The 23875-nt window shown below is 40.7% G+C and overlaps 1 protein-coding gene across 4 annotated transcripts in view; it reads right to left on the bottom strand.

The window, feature by feature from the left end:
- Window positions 1-2381: 2381 nt before the first annotated feature.
- The window catches only part of BICD1 (BICD cargo adaptor 1), a 323818-nt gene continuing 302324 nt past the window's right edge, over window positions 2382-23875 (bottom strand). Inside the window, exons 9-10 of one of the 4 annotated variants that reach the window (XM_068278238.1) lie at window positions 6519-6591; window positions 2382-3633 (exon numbers count right to left, since the gene is read on the bottom strand). In XM_068278238.1, coding sequence (XP_068134339.1) covers window positions 3534-3633; window positions 6519-6591 — 173 coding nt within the window. In that variant the 3' untranslated portion in view covers window positions 2382-3533. The remainder of the gene's footprint in view (window positions 3634-6518; window positions 6592-23875) is intronic. The other 3 variants (XM_068278245.1, XM_068278241.1, XM_068278246.1) reach the window with 3 other exon arrangements.

Raw genomic sequence — 23875 nt, 5'->3', positions numbered from 1 at the left:
TTACTGGTGAATAATAAGTGGATTAATATATCTTGCAGGGGTTAATGTATAACAAATTATACAGTGTTATTTAATTGTGATATACAAGGATATCCAATTATCATTTTATTTAAGAGGAAGTGAGGAGAAATCTTCTTCCGTAGTAATAAACCCTGGCAGAAGATGTAACCCTTTCTGAGTGAAAGGAGTTATATTGGAATGTGAAAAAAATAACATTCAGCAGTTTTTACCTCTACTTTTAAATGCTCTTTTGCAGACATTTTTGGGACCTTTGTGATATGGAATTAATTAATTATTATAAATTTTGTGAACAGAAATAAGGTTTACCTGTGACATATGGCAGATTTACTTTTAAAACTAATTTTATTCGGCCTTTCTATGTAAATGTTGCAACAGAAACGTAACCTCAAAAAAATTGTTTTTAAAAGTGTAATGTCTAAAATTTAAAAGACTCATTCCACCTTAAACTAATACTTCACTGTTCTTCTGGTTACATGGAATAGAATTCCTGATTGGCTATCAGCTCTTTGGAGAATCCTCCCTGCACTATGAATTGATCAGTTGATGTATCTGCAATCATTTGATTGGCCGGTCACAATCATGTTCCTATTAAGTCTCACCTCCTGATCTGTAACCACCAATTTAAGACATACAAATCAGCAGGGGTGAGTCATGAGTTTTCCAAAACTGGCCCAATCGATTCGACAAACAACGTGTGTGTGTATGGGGGGAGGGGCATAAGAGTCAGGAAAGGTTAGACCTTCTGTCAGGCTTTTATTCTCAGTTTTCCTAATAATAAAGATTTTTTCCCTCATTTCCTGAGCATTTGGATGAAAAGTGGGTTGAAATCCAAAATGGCTGTCCTCAGAACAGGAAGTGGGAAAAGTTAAAGGTCAACACAATTCAAATTGGATTTAAGCATTTATTACTTAAAGAGACCTTTGTAAGCCTACATACTGGTATATGGATGTCTAAATCCGATTTATTTTATGTCTGAGGCCCCTAAGCCTCCTCATTGGATTGTGCTTGGGGTGGTATTTGGGCCCAGAGTACTGTTTCACCATACTTTGGCTTATTAGACTTTTTTCTCTTCGATTTGGGTAGATGGCTTTTCATTCTCCAATGTGAGGGACTTCAAGCATTTCTCATGTGTTCATTCCTCCCTCGTCTATATGGCTATTCTCGTGTCGCCCAAAGATGGTCTAAAAAGGGCACTTTAGAGCTTCTCTTCCATGAGTTGTACCTTTTAGAAACTGGCCGAGATAGCCATCCACTTGGATTGAAAGATGATAACATTGTTATTTATGATAGATGTGGCCTTCACCATAGAAGGTCCAACCTTCAGGCCAAGCTACTCAGAGCTGAACGGAAGATCTTCCATCCTGCCCCATATGACTAGTGTCTCCTTCTTCCTCTGTTGGTTCAGATATCCGTACATGACCTGTGGTTAGTGATAGCTCGATGATTGTTGACAAAAGTGGGTTAAGTGCATAAACATATCAGTGCATCGATAGAATACTACGGTATTAACATGCAAATTCACTCCAATCACAATTACTTGTGCAGACTGTTAATGACCTCACTTCAGGCCATGTAAACTATTCAAGATTTTAAAATAAATCTATACTTACAACTAACTCTTCCCCAGCCAATGGAATTATGTAATGAGTGAACGGTGCTTGGCGAGGAATAAATTCCCATTTTACTATCATGGACAGAAAAAGTGCAGTAAGAAATATTCAGCAACAGTAGACTAGGATGAGGCAGAGTCCAGCACTCCTTATGGCATTTCTAAAAAGGATTATTATACAGTCCGTACTGCAATTATTTGTAATTTAACTCTATTTGTTCAGGGCTGCAGTTATTTTAATGGCAAAAATGATAATACTCTTAAGCTGGCCATACACTAGGCCGATTCCCCGCCGATCGACAGCAGATTAGATCACTGGGATCGAATCTGCTGTCAAATCGTTAATGTTAACTCTAAATTTCAATCTATTTCGTCCCGAAATAGATGGGTCCCGTCGATCGCTCCGTGCGGGAAATTACCGTCGATCGCTCGCAGGTAGGGAGCACGTCGCTAGCGGTGTTTGAGTGCCCGACGACCGACGCAATGCAGCTGCAATACATTACCTGCTCCGCCGGCGCGACTCCCCTGGTCTATGCTGTCTTCTTCTCCGCGCTGGTCTCCGGGTCGGACAGGCTTCACTTCTTCCTGTCCCGGCAGGACGTTTAAACAGTAGAGGGTGCTCTACTGTTTAAACTTCCCCCAGACAGGAAGAAGTGAAGCCTGCCGGACCCGGAGACCAGACCAGAGCGGAGAAGAAGACAGCGGAGACCGGGGGAAGTCGTGCCGGCTGGAGCTGGTAATGTATGGGGGGGGGGATCGGCGTCAGCACCACCACAGATTGTGAACGGTTTCAGGCTGAAATCGATTCACAATATGTTTGTAGTAAGGCAGCCATACGATCCCTCTCTGATCAGATTCGATCAGAGAGGGATCTATCTCATAGTCGGATCTGATGGCAAGTCGACCAGTGTATGGCTACCTTTAGGGAAAGAACATTTTAAAGACTCTTCAGTCTGTTGCAAGAAGACAGGAAGAGATGAACATCAGTGTATATGGGATCGGATTACACACGTCATGTTTCCTCTGTGTTTACTGCTCTTCCAACATGTTCTCCTAAAGACTGATAACATGATTTGTGATTCTGTAGGGGGTCTTGGTAACCTCTTGTTGGTTATTACAAAGCCACAGTTTCTAATCTTGCTTCTAGACACTTAATTATTTTAGCTATGCAGCTGTCTGTATTGTAACTCCACCCACAGATGCCTGTACAGCTACTATAGCCTCTGATTATTCTTCTAGATAATTATTTTACCTATGCAGCCGTCTGTACTGTAACTCCACCCAAAAATGCCTGTACAGCTTCTGTAGCTTCTGATCCTCCTGCTAGATAATTTTACCTATGCAGTTGCCTGTATTGTAACTCCACCCACAAATGCCTGTACAGCTACTGTAGACTGTTTGAGTTGGCAAGCCTTCTCTAACTCCTAAAACTGTTTTGCTTATCCTAGTCATACAGAGAAATGTGATGAATAAATCTTCAATGAGGTTTAAGAACACAGCAAAAAGAAAAGATGCAAAGTTATAAAAAAATAAATAAATAGCATGCTTTTCATGACAATGAAAACTCAATAAAACCTTACGGCTGGCCTTAGATAAATTACGTAACAAAGCGGCTTCATCTGTTGTCTTCGGTCTCCATTCCATGAGTAACTCATTCATGAAATATGAAGGTTGTCTGCTTGGTTTCCCCCCCTTTTGACCAGCTTCTGTTTTGGGAAGATCACACGAAGTGCCCCGCCCTAAGCAAATCTCCAGATTCCTAGTTTTCTGTGCTTCTCTTGTCTTGGTATGAACCAGGTCTCTGTATCATGAGAAGGTCCAGCTTATCTCCAGCATGAAGACCTCCAGGACTGTCCTTGTGTCCACCAGTGTCTCGTCATTTTGTCCCACTCTAATGTCTGAGTTAAGGGTTTAGAGGCCTGGGGGCATTTTTTGAAAGACAGCTGAAGGAAGTGCATGGTGAGCTGGAATGTGAGTCCTCTCTTGGAAATGTTAGATTAGGACTGCAAGATAAAAAAAAACAATAAAAGGTTTAGAGAAAAGTAACAGCAGAACACGTTACAAGTTAAAAAAGCGATTGTCAGGCCAATAATCAAAAGCTTTGCCAATAAGGCAAACAAGCAGGATGACATGGAGCTGGCCTTCCTTAATGTGTACCTGTAGGGGAAAAAAGTGCCTCGGGAGGAGGAAGCCTCTGGATCCTGGCGTGGCTTCCCGTGTCCTCCTCCACGGGCCCGTTCCAGGCAGCACTAGAACTGTCGAAAAATCACTTGTTCGTCCATGCGCAGTGGCACAGACCCACTCTGGCTCTAGCTGAGCCCAACCGTGTCCTTGCTACTGTGCATGCGCAAGCTGTTTGCACCCGCACAGTAGCACAGACCCAATCGGGCTTGGCTTTTTCTGCTTGTGCACTTCGGGAGGGGGGGGGGTCACATTGCTGGGCCGGGCTGGCTGAGGAGGAGCCTCTCCGAGATCCAGAGACTTCCACCTCCCGAGGGGAGTATCTAAATATGGGCTTAACGGACCTCACAGGTTTGCTTTTATAAGATTTTTCGCACCAAAAAGGAAAGTGGTCCCTGGTGGAACGTAGCTGCAACCCTTTGTGCAGAAATGACTGGAGGAAGAGTCTGTGTATGAGTAGTTCTCAGTCACTTAAAGGAACTCTATCAAATCAAGTGTTCTAAAATGACAATGTACCAATAATGTCTAAGTAGCTGTGTAAACATTTTCCTACTTTTCATGTTAAATATCAGAGGCAAAAGCTTTAATTCATTGTGTGTAAATTTTAGCTACCTTTGGAATGTCTCATTTGCAAAGGTATGAATCTCTGCTGACATGATAAGAACATTGTAACATTGAAGCAGAGTTATATGAAAACAAAAGCCTATCAGGTTTTATACACACAATTACAAATGTTTATGTTGCACATAAGATACATTTCCTCTGCCCTCTGTGAAAGAAAGCTCTGCCTGTCTCTGACTGAGCTCTCTGCACACACAAGGTTAACAGATACACTGTGAGGGAATTCCCCCCTCCCCTCATGGCTCATTCTGCCATCAGGGCAGACTGTCCTCACAAAAATGTGAAAGGAATTAGATAACAGTAAACAAAGAGATAAGGATACAAATGTATACACCAGTACTTAGCAATACTTCCCAAACACTTCCTATCTCTATTGAAAAAAACAAGTACATCGATAGTGCTCTATTCATTCATTATGTTGAAATAAGTAGGATACAAATTATTATTGGATGCTAAATTTTAATTGGACATAGTGGGGGAGCAGGGGTAGATTGATGGCCCATAGTGCTGCACTGTATTGAAACATTGCAACACTGCAGTTCGATAGGTTTCATGGTGAAAGCTTGTGCAGTGTATGGGGGAAATCGATCCTTCTCTGATCAGATTCCGACAATGGGCCTGATCATCTAAAGTTGTCTAAGACAGGAGAAAATAGTGGATAAATTATAAATGTCTGAATCTAATAATAATAATCAGTAAATAAGTGTTTGTAGAAGGGCACGACACACACATCTAGAACTATTAGCAGTGTTCTCGCCAGGCTCTTTTAGCCGGGTGCTCCACCCGGCTAGATTTGGTGACCACCCGGCTGTCATTGGCTTACATTCTCACCACCTCCTATGCTGTAAGCAGAGTTGCCCTGCATTTTCATCTCTCCCCACCCGGCTGTTTTTTCATGCCACCCGGCTACAATTTCATGCCACCCGGCTGGAAAATAGTTCTGGGGAGAACACTGTATTACTGTTTTAATTTAATTACATTTCGAGGTGGATTTATTGAAGAAAGTCATTGCAGGGGTTCATGCAGTCACACAATGATTACTTCACAAATCTTTCATCCATACTTCTGAATCTAATATGACCCGGGCCAGGCTGTTTATATACGATCTCTATAATAGGCTTTGGAGCTATTTAGGCGGCAGTTTTTGTTTCTTTGATTGTCCACATTTGGCCGATGAAGCTGTGTGTACACTTCACCACATTTGGCCCTCATTTATATATAAGTCGATCAGGGGTGGTGGATTTCTGATCAATTTTTTATGAAAACTGAATGGTGTAGGGAAGATTGCCAATTTCTTTATGTATAGACTCAATAATTTTTTTCATAATTGGGGGAAAATTGAACACAAGTCTGTGGTACATTGCTAGAAAAATTGATTGTAATCCTTGAACTGAAAGGAAATGTAAAACATTGTGGTACCAGGATCTCATCCTACAAAAAAGGACCAAGATCGCGAAAAATGTAGCCATTTAAAATCTGACAGAAGTGACAGGTTTTGGGCCAATCCATCTCCTCATGGGGGATTCTCAGGGTTTTTTTTGTTTTCAACAGCATTTCCTGAACAGACAAAATAGTAAAATAGCAGCCAGCCTCCCTACTCAAATCAAATCAAATCAAAGATAGCTTTATTGGCATGACCAAGATCTGTGGCATGCTGTGACATAGTGTGCAGCGATTGTCACTGTGGATTCCTCTTCTCCCAGTAGGATATATGTTTTTATCTCGTCTTCTAGTGTGAGAAAGTCCGGGAATAGTTCCAACAATTTCTTAAAGTAAGTGTCCCTGGTTGCAGTATATTTGGGGCACTTGCCCACTATTTTGTCAGTTAGACTTTGCAACTGCTGTTCAGGAAATGCTGTTGAAAACAAAGAAAACCCTCAGAATTCCCCATGAGAAGATGGACTGGCCCAAAACCTGTTGGTTCTGTCAGATTTTAACTGCCTACTTTCTCCGTGATAGTGGTCCTTTTAAGCAGTTACATTTAGTAAGCAGTTATTACGATAACTTGGGAGAGGTCGCGATGTCAAGCAGGCACATCAGGCATGCACAGGGGTTGGATAGCGGAATAGTAGGAGGGATTAGTTACCTGGCGGTCGGACAGTCTGGCCGCAGGGTTAGTTGTGAGTATTGTGACGAGGAGGGAGCAGACTGCTGACAATCTACAAGAAACTGATAAATTAGAGACATGTACAGAGAGGTGACACAGTCCATGGTTAGTAATAGAGAGGCATCGATACACATTAATTAATACAGAAAAGGCAGAACACAGAACAAAAAGCTGTACAATATATATTTTTTTTTTAAAAAGGAAAACATTGAATATTTCTCAACCACTTTGGTACCAGCAGCCTTTGCCCCCTTAATGACCAGAGGCTGCTGTAACAGTAAAACGGCGCATCCCGACGAATCGCCGCAAAAATCCACCGCTCCCGCCGCTCAGGGCCGGTTCAAGTAACAATTGGGCCCTAGGGCAAAAGTAGCCTGGGGGCCCCCCAACAGACACCCCCCGACCAAAAAGCGTCATTAGGGGCCCTTTGTTGCAGCCAAATTTCCCTCCTGGGCCCCTGAGCTGGCTGCTGACCCTCCCTCAATCACCAGGGCCGGTTCAAGTAACAATTGGGCCCTAGGGCAAAATTAGCCTGGGGGCCCCCCAACAGACACCCCCCGACCAAAAATCGTCAATAGAGGCCCTTGGTTGCAGCCAAATTTCCCTCCTGGGCCCCTGAGCTGGCTGCTGACCCTCCCCCAATCACCTCCCAACTTAACAGACACTGCAGAGTTCCTGGGGAGCAACAGCTAAGATGGGGAGGGACACCTTGGGGGCCCCTACAGGCTCTGGGGCCCTGGGGCAATTGCCCATTTTTTCCTATGGTAGCTCCAGCCCTGTCAATCACCTCCCAACTTAACAGACTCTGCAGAGTCCCTGGGGAGCAACAGTTAAATCATAGCTCCCAACTGTCCTTCTTTCGGAGGGACAGTCCCTCTTTGGGAGCCCTGTCCCTCTGTCCCTCCTCATTTGTCCCTCCTTCAGGACTTTGTCCCTCTTTCTATGTAAATATATATATTTCTCTACTAAAAAAATGTGTTTGATTCTAAACTTTATTCCCATCCTTTTAATTGATATATTACTCATTTTAAAATGTTACTATGAAGGAAAATGAACCAGGATAGAAAGGACAAGTGTAGTTTGAATTTTTAAAAAAACATATTTTTCTCATTAAATCTTTATGGTATGCGTGACTAGGAGGTGTGGCGGGGTGTAATTAGGGGGGTGGCAGGGGCGTGGATTAAGTGTCCCTCTTTCTCATCTCAAAAAGTTGGGAGGTATGGGTAAAGGGACTCCGAGCAGTGCAGTAACTATGGAAAGATGCATATCATTTTGAAGCTCTCTTTCTCCTCTTTCCAATGATATGTAAACCGCCACCCTACGCCTTTTAGTTTTCGCGATCAAAATCGCGATCACTGCAATTTAGAAAATAGCAAAAACTAAAAGGCGTAGGGCCTCGGTTTATATATCATTGGAAAGAGGAGAAAGAGAGCTTCAAAATGGTATGCATCTTTCCATAGTTACTGCACTTTTTGGAGTCCAGCATTGTATTACACAGGACGACACTTTCCCCAGTATCGGCAGCTCCATTCAGTGCAATGCAATGACATATGAGGAACCCAGGGGGATATCATTACAAACATCATGCTGGTAGGTGTGAGGATATAATTAATCAGTTGTGGGTATGCTTAAAGGCATACCCACAGGCACTGCTCGGAGTTCCTTTAAGATGGGGGAGGGACACCTTGGGGGCCCCTACAGGCTCCTGGGCCCTGGGGCAATTGCCCATTTTTTCCTATGGTAGCTCCGGCCCTGACGCCGCTCTGTCTCCACCGTAGCCTCCACTCTCTGCCGTCTCTATGATAGCGCTTCCCCTCAGACGACAGCACGGTGACAGCAGGAGCCGCTTTCATTGGCTCCTGACCCTGTCAATCAATGTAAGCCAATGGGATTGGCTTACAGTGATGACAGGGCCAGGAGCCAATAAAAATGGCTCCTTCCCGGCTCACAGTGCTCTGCCGTCATAGAGACAGCAGGGCGAGCAAATTGCGGTGGGGACAGAGCGGCGTGATCGGCAGTAAACGGCGGGTACGCGTGGTCAGTGCGACAGAGTTTATGTCCAGTCATGGGCGCAGCACCACCTGCTGAACGTAGATTCGTACTGCATCGGTCCAAATTTGGTTAAAGAGGAGCTGTCGGCCATACTATCTCAGAAAAATAACAACACATGTATAAGTAGATAAATATTTGATCTACTTACATAACATATGTATTGTACTGTCCGTGTTTTGATTTTAGTGATTTTTCTACAGTAAAAAAAAGAGAAAATCCTTCTAAGCATTTTCCATTTTAAGTGTGGCTATTTTGAAGCCAATCCTGATGTCATTTCCTCTCTTACTCTCCTCTGTCTGATTGTGTATGCATTGCCCACCCTTCACTATAGAAAGTGCATTGTCTCGGCATGAGAAACATTACCCAATCAGAGAGGTGTGGGAGGGGAAAACAGGAGGGAAAGAGGCTTCAGCCAATCAGGCTGCATTAGTTAAGTCTGAGGGGAAGTAGAGAAGCAAAAAAGGACAACCCAGCATGCCCTGCAACTTCCTTTTTGTGTACCAAATTTTAAGTCAGGTTAATTGGGGAATGATTATTTATCAACAAGAAAAGTAATAGTGATTTTAACTTTTGGATTGCCTGGTCAGCATCCTTATCACTTGTTTACCAGATAAAAAGAAAGAATTTTTTTATTTTATGCCCGACAGTCAGGGAGAGTATTGTAAAAAAAAAAAAAAAAAAAAGCAATTTTATTTATTACGGTATATTATTTTTACTACAGTTCATCTTTAAGGATCAGAGACTTTTTTCACAGAAATCATTATGCGATCGCAGTGATTGACTCACAGCGATCACAGGGTCTTTGCCTGGTGCACAGGGCTGCAGTGTACAGTACACACATATATATACACAATAGTAAAAAAAAAGTGTATGTGTTAAAATACCACTATACATTCCTTGTATTAGTCCTCAGTTAAGAATTTCTGCTGTTCCACTAATGTGTGAAAACCTCACATTTTTTACACTTTCAAAGTTGTATAGATGCAAATTTCCTTCTGTTTTAAGAAGGCAAATTACACCAAGCTTTGCTTTTTTAGTAGGAGGGCCTTTTGGTCCCTTTTATCCCCCTATACATTCCTAGTGGTTTGGGTCACCCTGAGCTGCTTGGTTACTCGGTTGTACTGGTCCAAGCCCTATCTCATACAGCCATATCAATCCCTGCCATGTACTGATGGGGACCAAAAGCCGAAACAGGCTGTCTGCATGTGGGGTTGATGTGGCTGTGTAAAACTTAAAGCTATAGGCTTGCTATACACCAGCGGTTCTGGATGCTTGCTTGGCTTAACAAGGGATAATTTGCATATTCAGTAGCAGTGCATTGTGGGTAACCACAAATGTTCACTTATAACTGAATTATTGCAAATTTCCTTCTGTTTTAAGAAGGCAAATTACACCAAGCTTTGCTTTTTTTAGTAGGAGGGCTTTTTGGTTCCTTTTATCCCCCTATATATATCCCTAGTAGTTTGGGTCACCCTGAGCTGCTTGGTTACTCTAAAGTTGAATAGAGTACTGTTAATATTTTAATATTCCTCAAGCTCCCTCCTCATGCTGTGCAGATGAGTCAGAAGGAAAACTAGAGAAAAAAATTGAGTTATTAAGGGGAACCCGAGGCGAGAGGGATATGGAGGCTGCCATATTTATTTTCTTGTAAACAATGCCAGTTGCCTGGCAGCCCTTTTGATCTTCTGGCATAAGTAGTCTCTGAGTCAAAACCCTGGAACAAGCATATGGCTAATCCAGTAAAACCAGTCAGCTGTGTCAGAGTACCTGATCTGCTGCATGCTTGTTGAGGGGCTATGGCTAATAGTATTAGAGACACAGGATCAGAGGACAGCCAGGCAACTGGTATTGTTTAAAAGGAAATAAATATGGCAGCCTCCATATGTCCCTCACCTCGGATTACCTATGCCTATGCACATTTCCATGTAATATGAGAGCTAACCTACACAGCCTGTTCATAGTGCTCACACTCTGTTGACTCTCATACTAAATGGAGGTGGTAGAATTGGCCAATCGTGATTAGATGTGTGTATGGCCTGATTCACATTCAGCGAAGAGCTTAAAGTTTTGGTTTGGGTGAATTTTTTACTGTAAAGTGATTGGAATTAGCAGGAGTCTGTGCAAAGCTGATTATACAACTATTGCCCAACAGCTCTGTTAATCCATCAGATCGATTAGCCTGTGGAAAGTTCTGATTCAGTTCCAGAAAATTCTGCTTATTAAGTAAATTAAGAGCCCCTGCTATGTTGGATTAAAGGAAACCTGAGGTTCGAGGGGTATGAAGGCTGCCATATTTACTCACTCCCAGCTTGGGTTCCCTTTATCAATGCCAAAGATAAAAGAATTTAAGTTTCCTTAAAGGAAAACTTAAGTCAAATAAAAAAAATGACATTTACTCACCTGGGGCATCCCTCAGCACCCCGAAGCTGGATTGTGCCCTCGCAGCCCCGCTACGATCGTCCTGTCCCCGCCGGCGGCTACTTCCGGTTCGGCGACAGCCGCCGACAGGCTGGGAACGCGGCTGATTTTCCGCGTTCCCAGCCGCTGCTATCACCCTCTATGCTGCTATAGCGTATATATAGACGCTATAGCAGCATAGAGGGTGATAGCAGCGGCTGGGAACGCGGAAAATCAGCCGCGTTCCCAGCCTGTCGGCGGCTGTCGCCGAACCGGAAGTAGCCGCCGGCGGGGACAGGACGATCGTAGCGGGGCTGCGAGGGCACAATCCAGCTTCGGGGTGCTGAGGGATGCCCCAGGTGAGTAAATGTCATTTTTTTTATTTGACTTAAGTTTTCCTTTAAAGAAAACCTGAACTGAAAATGAAAAGTCAAAATAACCATACACAGGTCATACTTACCTCCTGTGTAGTCTACTCCTCAATCTCTTTCTCCTCTCCTGCGTCCCATTTGTCCACTGTGATCAATGGAATTCTCCGTCCTCCATTTTAAAAATGGCCATTACCCCATAACAGCTTCCTGGTCAGCACACTGTTAAACTGTTATATCACCCACTTGAGCCATAGGGAAACATGGACATTACCTTGCATATTCAGTTGTAACTGACAGCTGCTGATATATAACTGACAGCGACTGGTATATTTCAGTTCTGACAAAATATTGTCAGAACTGGAAGGGATCACTGCAAGAAGAAAATGGTGGGCTTCTTGAGAGGAACTGACGGTGAGGTAAGTATGTAATATTCATTTGCAGCTACGTCATGTGTTTATTTTAAATAATTTTACTCGCTTCAGGTTCCCTTTAAATTGGACTGAAAGCTTTTTTGAATTTGAATCGCTACTCAAAAATAAATCTCAATTTCACATACATTCAGGCCTGGTTCACGTTAGAGTAAAAAAAAAACGGTCCGTTCCCAGATCGTAATCCTAGATTCTCATTGGTCTATTGCAAGCCAATTGTAGCCTGATGCTTCTGTGGGATCGGTATACTGGCGTTTTGTAGCGTGAGTGGCCCCGAATAGATGGCGGTTGTGGAGGAATGCAGTGACAGGTACTGAGCAGGAGTGACAAGAAAACGGAATGGAAAACTGCTGTCCAATGTAGCAAACTCATCCGTTTGAATGTAAAACTAATCCGTTTTTACTGGGTCAGTTTATCCGGTAAGGTGTGAATCTAGAGGTCAATTAATCATTTCTGAAGATCGGTTCATGGGGAAATATTCAAAAAAATATTCAAAGAGTGTAAAATCTGGACACAATGGGCTTGATTCATCAAGCAGCACTGCTAAAGCAGCGCGGCTTAATGAGCCGTAGTGCGCCTGATAAATTAATACAGTAGCGGCCACGAGTGAAGTATCGCGGTAGTGGTACATCACAGAAGTAGGACCACCCGCAGTTAATGTTACGCCCATTGCTAAGGAAGCAATGCGGTAACTAATGCTGCATTCACACTTGAGATAAAAGTCTCTGGAAAAGGCAAGATCACAGACCAATGTTACCCCCTTCCATGTAGTATGAGAGCTGAGCCTACACAGCCTATTCTATGGAGCTGAACTCCCCATCAGATAGAAATCTTTGCAAGATGCTGCACACACAGATGCTGTACACATTCAAAAGATCAGTATCTGCAAAAGATCTTTTCCTGCAAAATATCTGTTCCTGCAAAACGCATTCATAGTCTATGATATCTGCAGATCATCATACACACCTTGTTTAACTGACATTCATCTGCAGATCAGACAATCCTCTGCAGATCTGAAAATCCATCCTGGTGGATCTGATCTGCAGATGATTGCCAGATATGCAGATGAAGTCTGTTAAACAAGGTGTGTATGATGATCTGCAGATCTCATAGACTATGAATGCATTTTGCAGGAATGGATCTATTGCAGGAAGAGATCTTTTGCAGATACTGATCTGTTGCATGTGTGCAGCATCTTGCAAAGATTTCTGTCTGATGGGGAGTTCAGCTCAATAGAATAGACTGTGTAGGTATGGCTCTCATACTACATGAAAGGGGGTAAAATTGGTCTGTGAGCTTTCATTTTCCAGAGACTTTTATCTCAAGTGTGTATGCAGCATAAGGAAGGCACACTCCTTACATGGCAGCGAGCACTGCTATGTAAGGTGTGCATAGGGCACACTACAGCTCATTGCGCTGCTTGATGAATCAAGCCCAATGTTCAAATATGAGATCCCTTTTGAAATTGACACATTTTCACTGTTTACATTAAATGCAGTTCATAAAATGACCAGCAGGTGGCAATAGAGTACTTCACAGTGACACTTGCATAGCGTCGATGATCTTCTTTCTTGCTGCAGATTTGAAAGTCATTTTATTGACATGTTTGAAAATATAACTTAGGAGAGAACCCAGGAGAAAAAGTGAATTGCATACGGGCCAGGGAGAGAAACAATATGAGCCAATCACAACTTCCGGCTGCTGGTTCAGTAGTTGACTGTCTGTCAGCTGCTTGCTTTGCCTGGCTCGCTTTCTATCTCTTCCTGGCTCGGTGAGGATTTTCTGCTCATTACTGATAATATGATGGGTGAAGAATCAGCAGAGGAGAGACCCCCGCTCCAGCACTCCTCATTCTTGTGTATTGGTGTATCGGTGGGCCGCTCACATCTCAGGCTAGTCATTTATTCAGTATGAAAGCTGAGGGATGACAGATGACAATGGAGAAAGTGACACGCGTGCCCATATGCAATTAAAGGGACTCTGAGCACCTCTCATGGGCATGCCTTTAAAGAGAATCTGTACTCTAAAATTCTTACAATAAAAAGCATACCATTCTATTCATTATGTTCTCCTGTGCCCCTCTGTGCTGTTTCTGCCACTCTTTGCTGCAATCCTGGCTTGTAATTGCCAGTTTTGGGCAGTGTTTACAAACAAAAGACATTACTGCTTACCAGCATGTGAAAGGCTGAGAGAAGCTCAGTCTGTGACTCATACAGAGCCTGGAGGGGCTTGGAGAGGGTGTGTATAGCTTCTACCTATCACAAGCAGAGCAGCACATTCCTGCCTCAGCCGACAAAGGAAAGAAGATTAGATCATATAACAGAGATAACACAGCCACTGTGCAACTAGGAAAGGCTGCAGTAAGACAGACCTTTAGAACAGGTATAGGAACTTATAGGATAGAAGAAATAAGGATGAAAATGTTGTTACGGTCTCTTTAAGCCAGACGACTTCCAACAAATGACCCCTCTGGAGAAGCCTCATGCAATGGCCATGCGTGTCACTTCCTCTTCCTGTTTCATTCAGTGATGCACTTCTCTAACAGAGAAGACAGGGGTGACCCGGAAGTTTTAACACAGCCAAGATGGTAGCCACGATTTTGAAATTGAAATCGAACGAAAACTGTAGAACGGTGATTCAGGCATCAAATGAAAGAGGAGAGCACAAGCTACAGAACGGTATGCATCTTTAAAGAGTAACTGTCAGGCTAATTTAAACCTCTATTCTCCTGTGTTAAACAGTTTAGAAGGAAGCCAAAAAGGCAATACTGCAGTTAAAAATCTCTCTTACTTTAGATGTTTGCTGACAGCAAGGCTCCGTATTTCCAGGCTCCTAAGGAGGACGCAAGCCGAATAACAGATACTGCAAAGCATTCTGGGGCCCTCTCCTGGCTGCTAGTGAGGCTCAAGTTTCAACAGCATGTAACAGTCTAGCTCACAGCACTAATAAATCTCGGGCAGAGTACACTGCAGGAGTCCGCTATTGTTCCTAGCCACATGGCTAATTAATATTCACTGCACAGTAGTGTTATTCATTACCAGCGTTTGTGAGAGTGGAATCATCAGGAAGCAGGCAGGACATGACGACACATTTGGCTTCATAGGAGACAGACAAACATGGAACCTGCCATGAGCTGTCAGGAGCATCATTCTCTGCAAATGCTATATAAAAATTATGTGAAGTACAAACATGGACAGTGAAATGCATATGTAATGTAAGTACAGCCAATCTTTAGCTACTGATATATGTGTTTATTTTCTCTGAGACCTTATACCTAACAGCTCCTCTTTAAGTACTTTGCAGTACTGGTCGGAGTCTTAAAGGCATGCCCATGAGAGGTGCTCGGAGTCCCTTTAACTTTCTCTCCTGAGATTTCTCCTAGGTGATATTTTCACACATTGTCAAAATAATTGCTTTTTAACCACCAGCAAGAAAGAAAATACTCAGAATAATTTTGATAGTACTTTATTTATTTTTTTTACCAACTTTTTAATTGGATATGGGCCCTGGGCCCAGATGCAATCAACTTTTTCTCTTACATTTTCTCCTAAATTATATTTTCACAACATGTCATAAAATGCCTTTTAAGCCACCAGCAAGCAAGAAAATACTCAAAATAAATTTGATAGTACTTTTTTTTACCAACTTTTGGGCACTTTTTCAATTGTAACATGCTGAAAATGTAGTTGAAAGAGAAGATGAAAAATTATCTGCTAGGAGATAACTCAGGTGAAAAAGTTAATTGCATATGGGCCCTGGACCCTTATTCAATTGACCTTTTCTCCAAAGTTTTCTTGTAGGGATAATACTTCATTTTCTGTTTAAAATAGCTTTTCAGCATTTTGCAATTAAACAAGTACCGAAAAGTAGGTAAAAAGTACTGTCATCATTTGAGTATTTTCTTTCTTGCTGGGAGGGTTTAAAAGTAATTTTATTGACAAGGGTCCATATGCAATTAACGTTTCTTCCTGAGTTTTCTCCTAGGAGAAAACTTTTCAACTTCTTTTTAAAAAAAACTTTTCAGCACTTTGCAGTTGAAAAAGTACCAAAAAGTCGGTGAAAACGTTTTTTATTGAAAGAGTGAAAAAATCACCTAAGAGAAAACGTAGGGAAAAAAATGAATTGAATAAGGGCCATTATCAGTAAAATGCCTTTTAAACCAACAGCAAACAAGGAATGAATAAGTCAGAACATTTTGGCAGTTCCTTTTCACCTACTTTTTGATACTTTCAATTGCAGAGTGTTGAAAACTTATTTAAAAAAGAAGAGAAAATGATCTCCTAGGACAAAAAGGTGAATTGAATAAAGACCGAGGGCCCATATGCAATTCACCTTTTCACCTGAGATTTCTCCCAGGTGATATCTTCACACCTTTTAAATAAAATGCCTTTTAAACCACCAGCAAGCAAACAAATACTCAAAATAATTTTGACAGTACTTTTTCTCTTACTTTTTGGTACTTTTTCCTTTGCAAAGTGCTAAAAAGTTATAAATCAAAGATTAAATATTAGCTCCTAGGAGAAAACTCAGGAGAAAAAGTGAATTGCATGTGGGCCAGAGATTTCTATATATTTCTTATGGCTGGAATGCTTTACATTCACATGGATGAAGCACAGAACAAGATGGGGAGAACACAGAAATACAGACACACGTGGAACAGCAAACACAGGCCTCTGATCTTCCATACAAGATGTGTTCTTAGCAGTGATGCTCTCACGAGTAAATCCGAGTGCCTAAGCACTCAGATTCATGATTTAAATGAGCATTAATTACCGCAGGTGTGGACATAAGGGATTATTTACCCATAAGGCTGCGTCCTTCCTGCGCTCCAAATATAATGCACACCGATCCTATTGATCGCGTTGCAAGCCTCACATACGCACTTCCTCCTTCAAGCGGTTAGTATATGTGAGGGGGAAAACTTTTCAAGTTTGAAAAAACAAAAGTTGGATTCAAAATGGCCAAATTCAAAATGGCCGCCATGGTCACCACCATCTTGAAAAGTTTTCTCTCTCACATATACTAATGTGCCACAAACAGGAAGTTAATATCACCAACCATTCCCATTTTATTAAGGTGTATCTATATAAATGGCCCTCCCTGTACTTTATCCAATGAACAGGTAACAGTATTGGTGTTTGTGATGTATAAGCCACACATGAGCTATGTACAGTATGTATTTGTAGCTGTGTTGCAGAATGCCCTGAATGTACTTTGTGTTGAACCTCCCGTATGTCTATTATAGTTGGGTTGAATCCCAAATTTATTTGAATCTGAATCCAAAAAGATTCTTAAATCTTATGAATCTTGAATCTAACAAATCTTGTACACAAGAATTGTGTGATCCCTGTAGGAATAGTAGTTAGATTTAGAATATACTCCCCAAAAAGTTTACAAAGTTTTCAAAACTTGAATCATTTTAAGAAAAAAAGTCCCCTATCCACTCAAAAAATGTTAATAATGTTTGTCTAACAAATGTTGAGCTATCAGCTTTTGGTGGAATACCACCTTTTTTCAGTCTCAGCTTTCATGTGTTTATGGTGTGCTCTTCACCAGTTTCTCACATTGCTGTTGGGTAGGGTCTTACTGCTCTTTTTGTAAAAAGTAAACAGTTCAGCTTTGCTTGGTGGTTTATGTCCATCCATCTTCCTCTTGCTGTCATTCCAGAGGTTTTCAATAGGGTTCACATTTGGAGATCAGGCTGGCCAAGACAGACTGTTGATATGGCAATCCTCCATCCAGACCCTGATCCCCCTGGCTTATCAGAGTTCCCCTGATCCTCCATGGGGCATTGTCCTGCTGGAAATACCAATCCTCTGAGTTGGGGAATATAGTCTTAGGATAAGGAAGCAATTATTTTTCTAGTATAGTCTTGTATGTGGCTTGATTCATACGTCCTCCACAAATACTCATCTACCCAATTCCAGCCTTGCTGAAACATCCTCAGATCATCACTGACCCCCCCCCACCCCCCCATACATTACAGTTGGTGCGAGACACTGTTGTCGATAATGATGCTGTATCCTTCTTTAGGTCTCCAACATAAGACAGCCGAGTGTTAGGCAAAGATGACCTTACTCCAATCCTTTACAGTCCAGTTCCTGTGGTCTTGAGCAAACCTCGGCCTGACTCTTCTTTGCTTCCCACTGATGAAGTGCTTTTTTTCTGGCTGTGCATGACTTCAGCCCCGCCTGTAGGAGCCTGTTTTGAACTGTTCTCACCATGCACTTCATCCCACTCTCATCTTGTCACTGTGGAGGTCACTTGATGTCAGCCTTCCATTCTTGACTGGGCATTGAAATAAGTTTTCGGTCACCCCTCTCTGTCTTGATTCATTTCATCTGTCAGCTTGCAGCTTTGTAGCCCCCAATGCTTGTGACTTGACTTTTTTCTTGTGTAATGAGAGTTAAAGATTACCCAGCATACTCATGGTGAACCAGAACTCATAGGAGTTCATAGGCGTGTGTAAGGGGCTACAAAGAACCAAAAAGCCCTCTTACTAAAATTTTTGAAAAAATAAAAGTTTGCCTTCTTAAAACAGAAGGTATTTGTGATTATTCAGATTGGAGTGAGCCACGATGTATCACTGCTGGATATGTAAATCATCCTTTGTTGTCCCTGTTAGCTAACCACACCTCCAGAACTCCTGGAATGCTTTGTGTACTGCCGTCTTTAACATTTTAAGGAAGACTTTTAGAAGCAACCTGACATCTGCTCACTGTATCCTTATGCCAGTATAGCCAGGATTTTGGCTTTCTTTTTTTTGCTCAAAACATTTCACCTGTTTTGGCATGGTCAATTTTTATTTTCAATTCCCAATTACCTTAGATGTACTTCTAGCAGTGTAATTATTATTATTATTTATTGTACTTTTTAATGTTTTGTCATCCTACTGGTCACATTGAGGAGAGAGTATTGATGACAGCAATGTTTTTTTTTAAATAAGTTTCCTCATTAAACACATTTTGATTCATATGGGGGGGTCTTCAGTGATGCTTGTTGGGACCAAGAATACCTAGGCAAGACGTAGAAAGAGACCAGGAGCCTAATGGTGCAGTATCGTCAGGCATAGTGAGGATAAAATTATATAGATATATACTCACAAAGGTGGGTTGCAGTTCCTGCAGCCATCGCATAGGCCTGCAGGGAATTAACCGTCCCTGCTCGGTACTCCAGGTCCTGCTGGATACTGGACGGTCGCTCTCCTGTAGTACAATAGATGCTCCAGAAAAACTGCAAAGCTATTGCCTCCAAAGGAGGTCTGACTGGTAATGGGTAGGATGGGAGGCGCCCAGTGTGTGTTCTATATTAGTGTTTTAAAATATAAATAAAATTGAAAAGAGAAGTAATTGCTTACCTCTCCAGTAGATATAGACACCAGTTCAACTGTTTCAACTGTTTATGCAAAATCAATCTGACAACGCGTTTCATGGGTCATGGCCTGCTTCCTCAGGTCAATACAAAATGCCTTGATAGCATAGAGGATAGAGATTAGAGGCGCCTACACTCTATCCCCTATGCTATCAAGGCATTTTGTATAAACCAATAAGATTGCTGAAGTTCCACTTTAAGTATTTCAAATCAAGTCTAAGCCCACTTCCCGCATATCGAGTTACGTAGTACAAATTTAGCCAGCCATGACTCTGAAATGTATTAATACTATTGTATAATTGCAGAACCTTTTAGATCATCCAAAACTGCAAGTAGCGTCAAAGAATCAAAAAATTATAACGTCAAAGAATTATAAAAAAAAATGTGTCAAACTTTCAAAATGTAGTTTATCCTAAGTTTAATGATGGGAGTACTAAGTTCAACGCATGGAAAGAACTCTGTATATTTATATTTACTCATTCATATTCTTATGTATTATATACTTTTGGTGCATAAAAAGTCAGCAGATAGGTTGCCATGAACCAGAGAAGTGCTTATATACTGCTGTATCCTCATGCCTCACTTTTATTAGGGGGAAAAAAGACCTCCTTGACTTATGAAACACCAGTTAGATCAGCAGGCGAAGCACTAAATTAACATCTAATATGAATTAATATTCCTATTAAAAATGGTTTAATGAATAAAATAAAAATGAAAAACTTCTAAATTTATTTAAAAATACTAATATTTTCTAATATATATTTAGAGAGAGACCTAGGGAATGTTTGAGTTATTTCTGCTACTGGGACTCTTACAGACGCCCACCCAATGCTATATATATATTATTTATTTAAAGAGGAACTCCAGTGAAAATAATGTAATAAAAAAAGTGCTTCATTTTTACAATAATTATGTATAAATGATTTAGTCAGTGTTTTCCCATTGTAAAATCGTTTAAATCCCTGATTTACATTCTGACATTTATCACATGGTGATATTTTTACTGTTGGCAGGTGATGTAGCTGCTGCATGCTTTTTTGGCAGTTGGAAACAGTTGTAAACAACTATTTCCCACAATGCAACTAGGTTCACAGACAGGAAACTGCCAAGAGTACCACGGTCCTCAGAGTTTCCTGTGGGAGGGGTTTCACCACAATATCAGTCACACAGAGCCCCATGATGGTCTGTTTGTGAAAAAGAATAGATTTCTCCTGTAAAAGGGGGTATCAGCTACTTATTGGGATAAAGTTTAATTCTTGGTCGGAGTTTCTCTTTAAGATTAATTCATAATATTTTCCAGTGTGATATCCTCAATTCCAATATTACACTTGATGTACCCGTGTGACTTTCAGATGTCACCCGTGTTATTTTTAGAAACTTGCGCACACTCTGTGGCTATTTATAGGCGACGCCAGCCATGTATATGTCACCTTGGAACAGAACAATTCTATTCTAATTCCGATGTCAAAAACTATTTTCTTTCCACACTGCTTCACAAAACCATTCAGCTAATTTCTTATATCACACAACAAATAAAAGGTTGTTTTTCATGCGTGAAATATTTCTATATTATTGTAAAGGACCAGAGCTATACCGTGAAAAAAATTGATATTTTTATTGCATGATATGATATATAACATTGGCTGTATGTCCCCATTACAACAGCAAAGGAATTAAACCGTAACAAGCACAATGAATCTTAGGACAATGCTGTTTAGATAAAAACAAAATAAGTAAACTTGATTTTCTGGTTGAACTCGATGGATGTATGTAAACTAATTTAAGTTAAAGGGCCACTATTGCGAAAAAATTGTAACATTTAAAATACAGACTTTAAAGAACTACATTTCTCACAGAGTAAAATCCACTATAAATTACTTTTCTCCTATGTTACTGTCGCTTACATTAGGCAGTAAAAAATCTGACAGATCTGACTGGTTTTGGACTAGTGCATCACCTCGTGGAAAATTCTCAATATTTCCTCTATACTTTAAAAAAGCAATCCATGGAAAGGATCTATACAAAGATGCTGGCCGGCCTCCCTACTTGCTTGCACGCTGCTTTGGCAGTTAGACTGACTAACTGCTGTTGAGGAAGTGCTTTTGAAAATAAAGGAAACCCTGAGAATACCCCTTGAGGAAATGGACTACTCCAAAACCTGTGAGATCTCTATTATACATGACAGCAACATAGGAAAAAAAGTAATTTATAGTGCACTTTACTCTGGAACAAATGCAAATTTTATACATAAGCATTATTATGCATTTTGAATTTTTCAATTTTTTGGTGATAGTGGTCTAAAGAGCTGTGTCCACCAAAGCAGGTTCAGCTTTCATTATTAGCCTAAAGGTGCAGTTTCCAGATCTGACCAGCAGGGGTCATGAGCAGTAAAGGGATGAAGAAGGATATAGAGTGATTAAAATAATCAGCTACTGTATTCACCCTCTTCCAAGCTGCATACATATTCATGAAATTAACAGAATTACTAAATTAATAGCAACTCATTGACCATCTGTAGAAGAGTTGTGTTGCTCAGTTTACCAGAACTTTTTGTATACACACGATAGACGGAACATGTCCCCTGAATTTCATTACAAATCTGGACTTTTACCCCGCCCACGGACATCTGCCCCATCATGCACTGCGCTTTCTTCCCTCTTTCATTGCCCAGAGGGACAAGTCTGTACAGCACTCTCTTTACACAGTGCTGCCACCTGGATTGAGCTTGAGTTAATGCAGAATTATGAACAATTTTTATTGACATCTATGCAGTTTGAGAATCAATTAGTTCATTTTCAACCATATGCTTCCAACCACATAGAAAATATAAGCAAACTAAAAAAATATTTGGACAAACAAAAATTTTGGTTGACGAATATGGAAAATAATCAACAACCAAAGGATATTATACTGTAACACCATCATATAATAGCACCAGAGAAGATAATGTAATACATTCTTCAGGAATTCTCTCAACAGCTAAGTTGTCTCCTGGACAAGTCACTTTATGGTGCAGCTGTCTACATTACTTACTGGATGTGTCAAGGTGGGATTGACTCAGCCAACTGTGAACTGTGTTGGTGCTCAGATCTTCTGTCAAAATGCAACAGAAATTGCACCTTTTATACAGTGAGCTGGCCAGGAATTGAGAGGGGTCAATATTGGAAATAACACTTCAAGTAAACCTTTTTATAAGTAGCGCCACAGTTCAACCACTTCTACACCGTGGCTCCAGGTAGCGATGAGCACAAATTTCGCATAACTGTAATTTCAAATCGTAATTCACAATTGTGATGCAAAATCATAATGCGAAATTTCAGCTAAAATCGTAATTAATTTTGTTTGTAAACGTAACCAGGGAATGTAATTTCGCAATTTTGTGTAATTTTGTGCCAACTTTAGTGCTTAATCGCAAATCCCCCATACATACAGTCATCACTAATTTGCTTTGAATGTTAAAGAGAAGGGTGGAAACAAGGCAGAAAACGTTTTTTTCAAAAAGACCTTGTGGTTTTTGGGAAAAATCTATTTTTTTTAATTGTAAAGGAAAAATGGTTTTTGAACCGTCATTTTTCTGAGTTTAAAAACCATTTTTCCTTTGCATTTTTAAAATCGATTTGACCGTCTGCAGAAATCTCAGGAAGCTAATTGTTTTATTGAGCTAATTACCCAGAAGTAAACAATACCTTTTCATCAACAAAAGGGGGTGGGTAATTAGGACTGTTTGACACACACAATGTCTTTGAAGAAACAGTCCTAATTACCCACCCCTTTGTTGATGAAAAGGTATTGTTTTCTTCTGGGTAATTAGCTCAATAAAACAATTAGCTTCCTGAGATCTCTGCGGACGGTCAGGCTGCTGAAACAGGCTAATAAAACTACTTTGAATGTAAAATACAAGGTAAAATGAAAGTTTATTTTAATAATGAAACAGATTGTCGGCATGCATTTTTCATGTGCTATAAAAATGTCCTGAGTGCTAAAAAGGTGCTCGGTTCACTTTAACATATGTAGTGATTTTGGTGATGATAGCCTGTATGAGGACTTTGCTATTATGCACTAAAGTCGGCACAACATTTTGAAAAAATTACAGGAAATTACGAATGGATTACACAAAATCAGTTGAATGTCCAAATCGTAATTATGCCTTAATTGCAAAAATTTATGCAAAATTTTGCGTAATCAGAAATACCAGATTATGATCATCTCTTGCTCCAGGCACCAAAACCTTATCACAGTGTATAAATAGCTACATACATAAATACTTACATACATAAATACAGACTTACATACATTAATACAGTACAAAAACAAGCATTACCATTCATGAATTATGAATAAAGATTCATACCTACTGCATAGAATATCAGGAATAGGTTTAAACCCATCACAAGGTTGTATATTGAAAGATTCTAACCCATTTTCATTTCATATATCTAATCAAGTTCCGAAGACATCTCTATGCTTTTTTTCAGATTTTCTGCTTAGAAATGATGCGTATATGACTTGAACACAAACTAAGGTGAAAACCCAATTTTAAAATAAATTAATTCCTCCTTTGATGTAAGAAATATTAAAGAGACTCTGTAACAAAATTTTCAGTCTTATTTCCTCTATCCTTTAAGTTCCTATACCTGTTCAAATGTGGTCTGGCTTACTGCAGCCTTTTCTAGTTGCACAGTGGCTGTGTTATCTCTGTTATATAATCTAATCTTTT

The sequence above is a fragment of the Hyperolius riggenbachi genome, chromosome 3 (genome assembly GCF_040937935.1).
Source record: "Hyperolius riggenbachi isolate aHypRig1 chromosome 3, aHypRig1.pri, whole genome shotgun sequence".
In the NCBI taxonomy this organism is placed as follows: domain Eukaryota; kingdom Metazoa; phylum Chordata; class Amphibia; order Anura; family Hyperoliidae; genus Hyperolius; species Hyperolius riggenbachi.
This window is presented reverse-complemented; position numbering and strand designations above follow the sequence as displayed.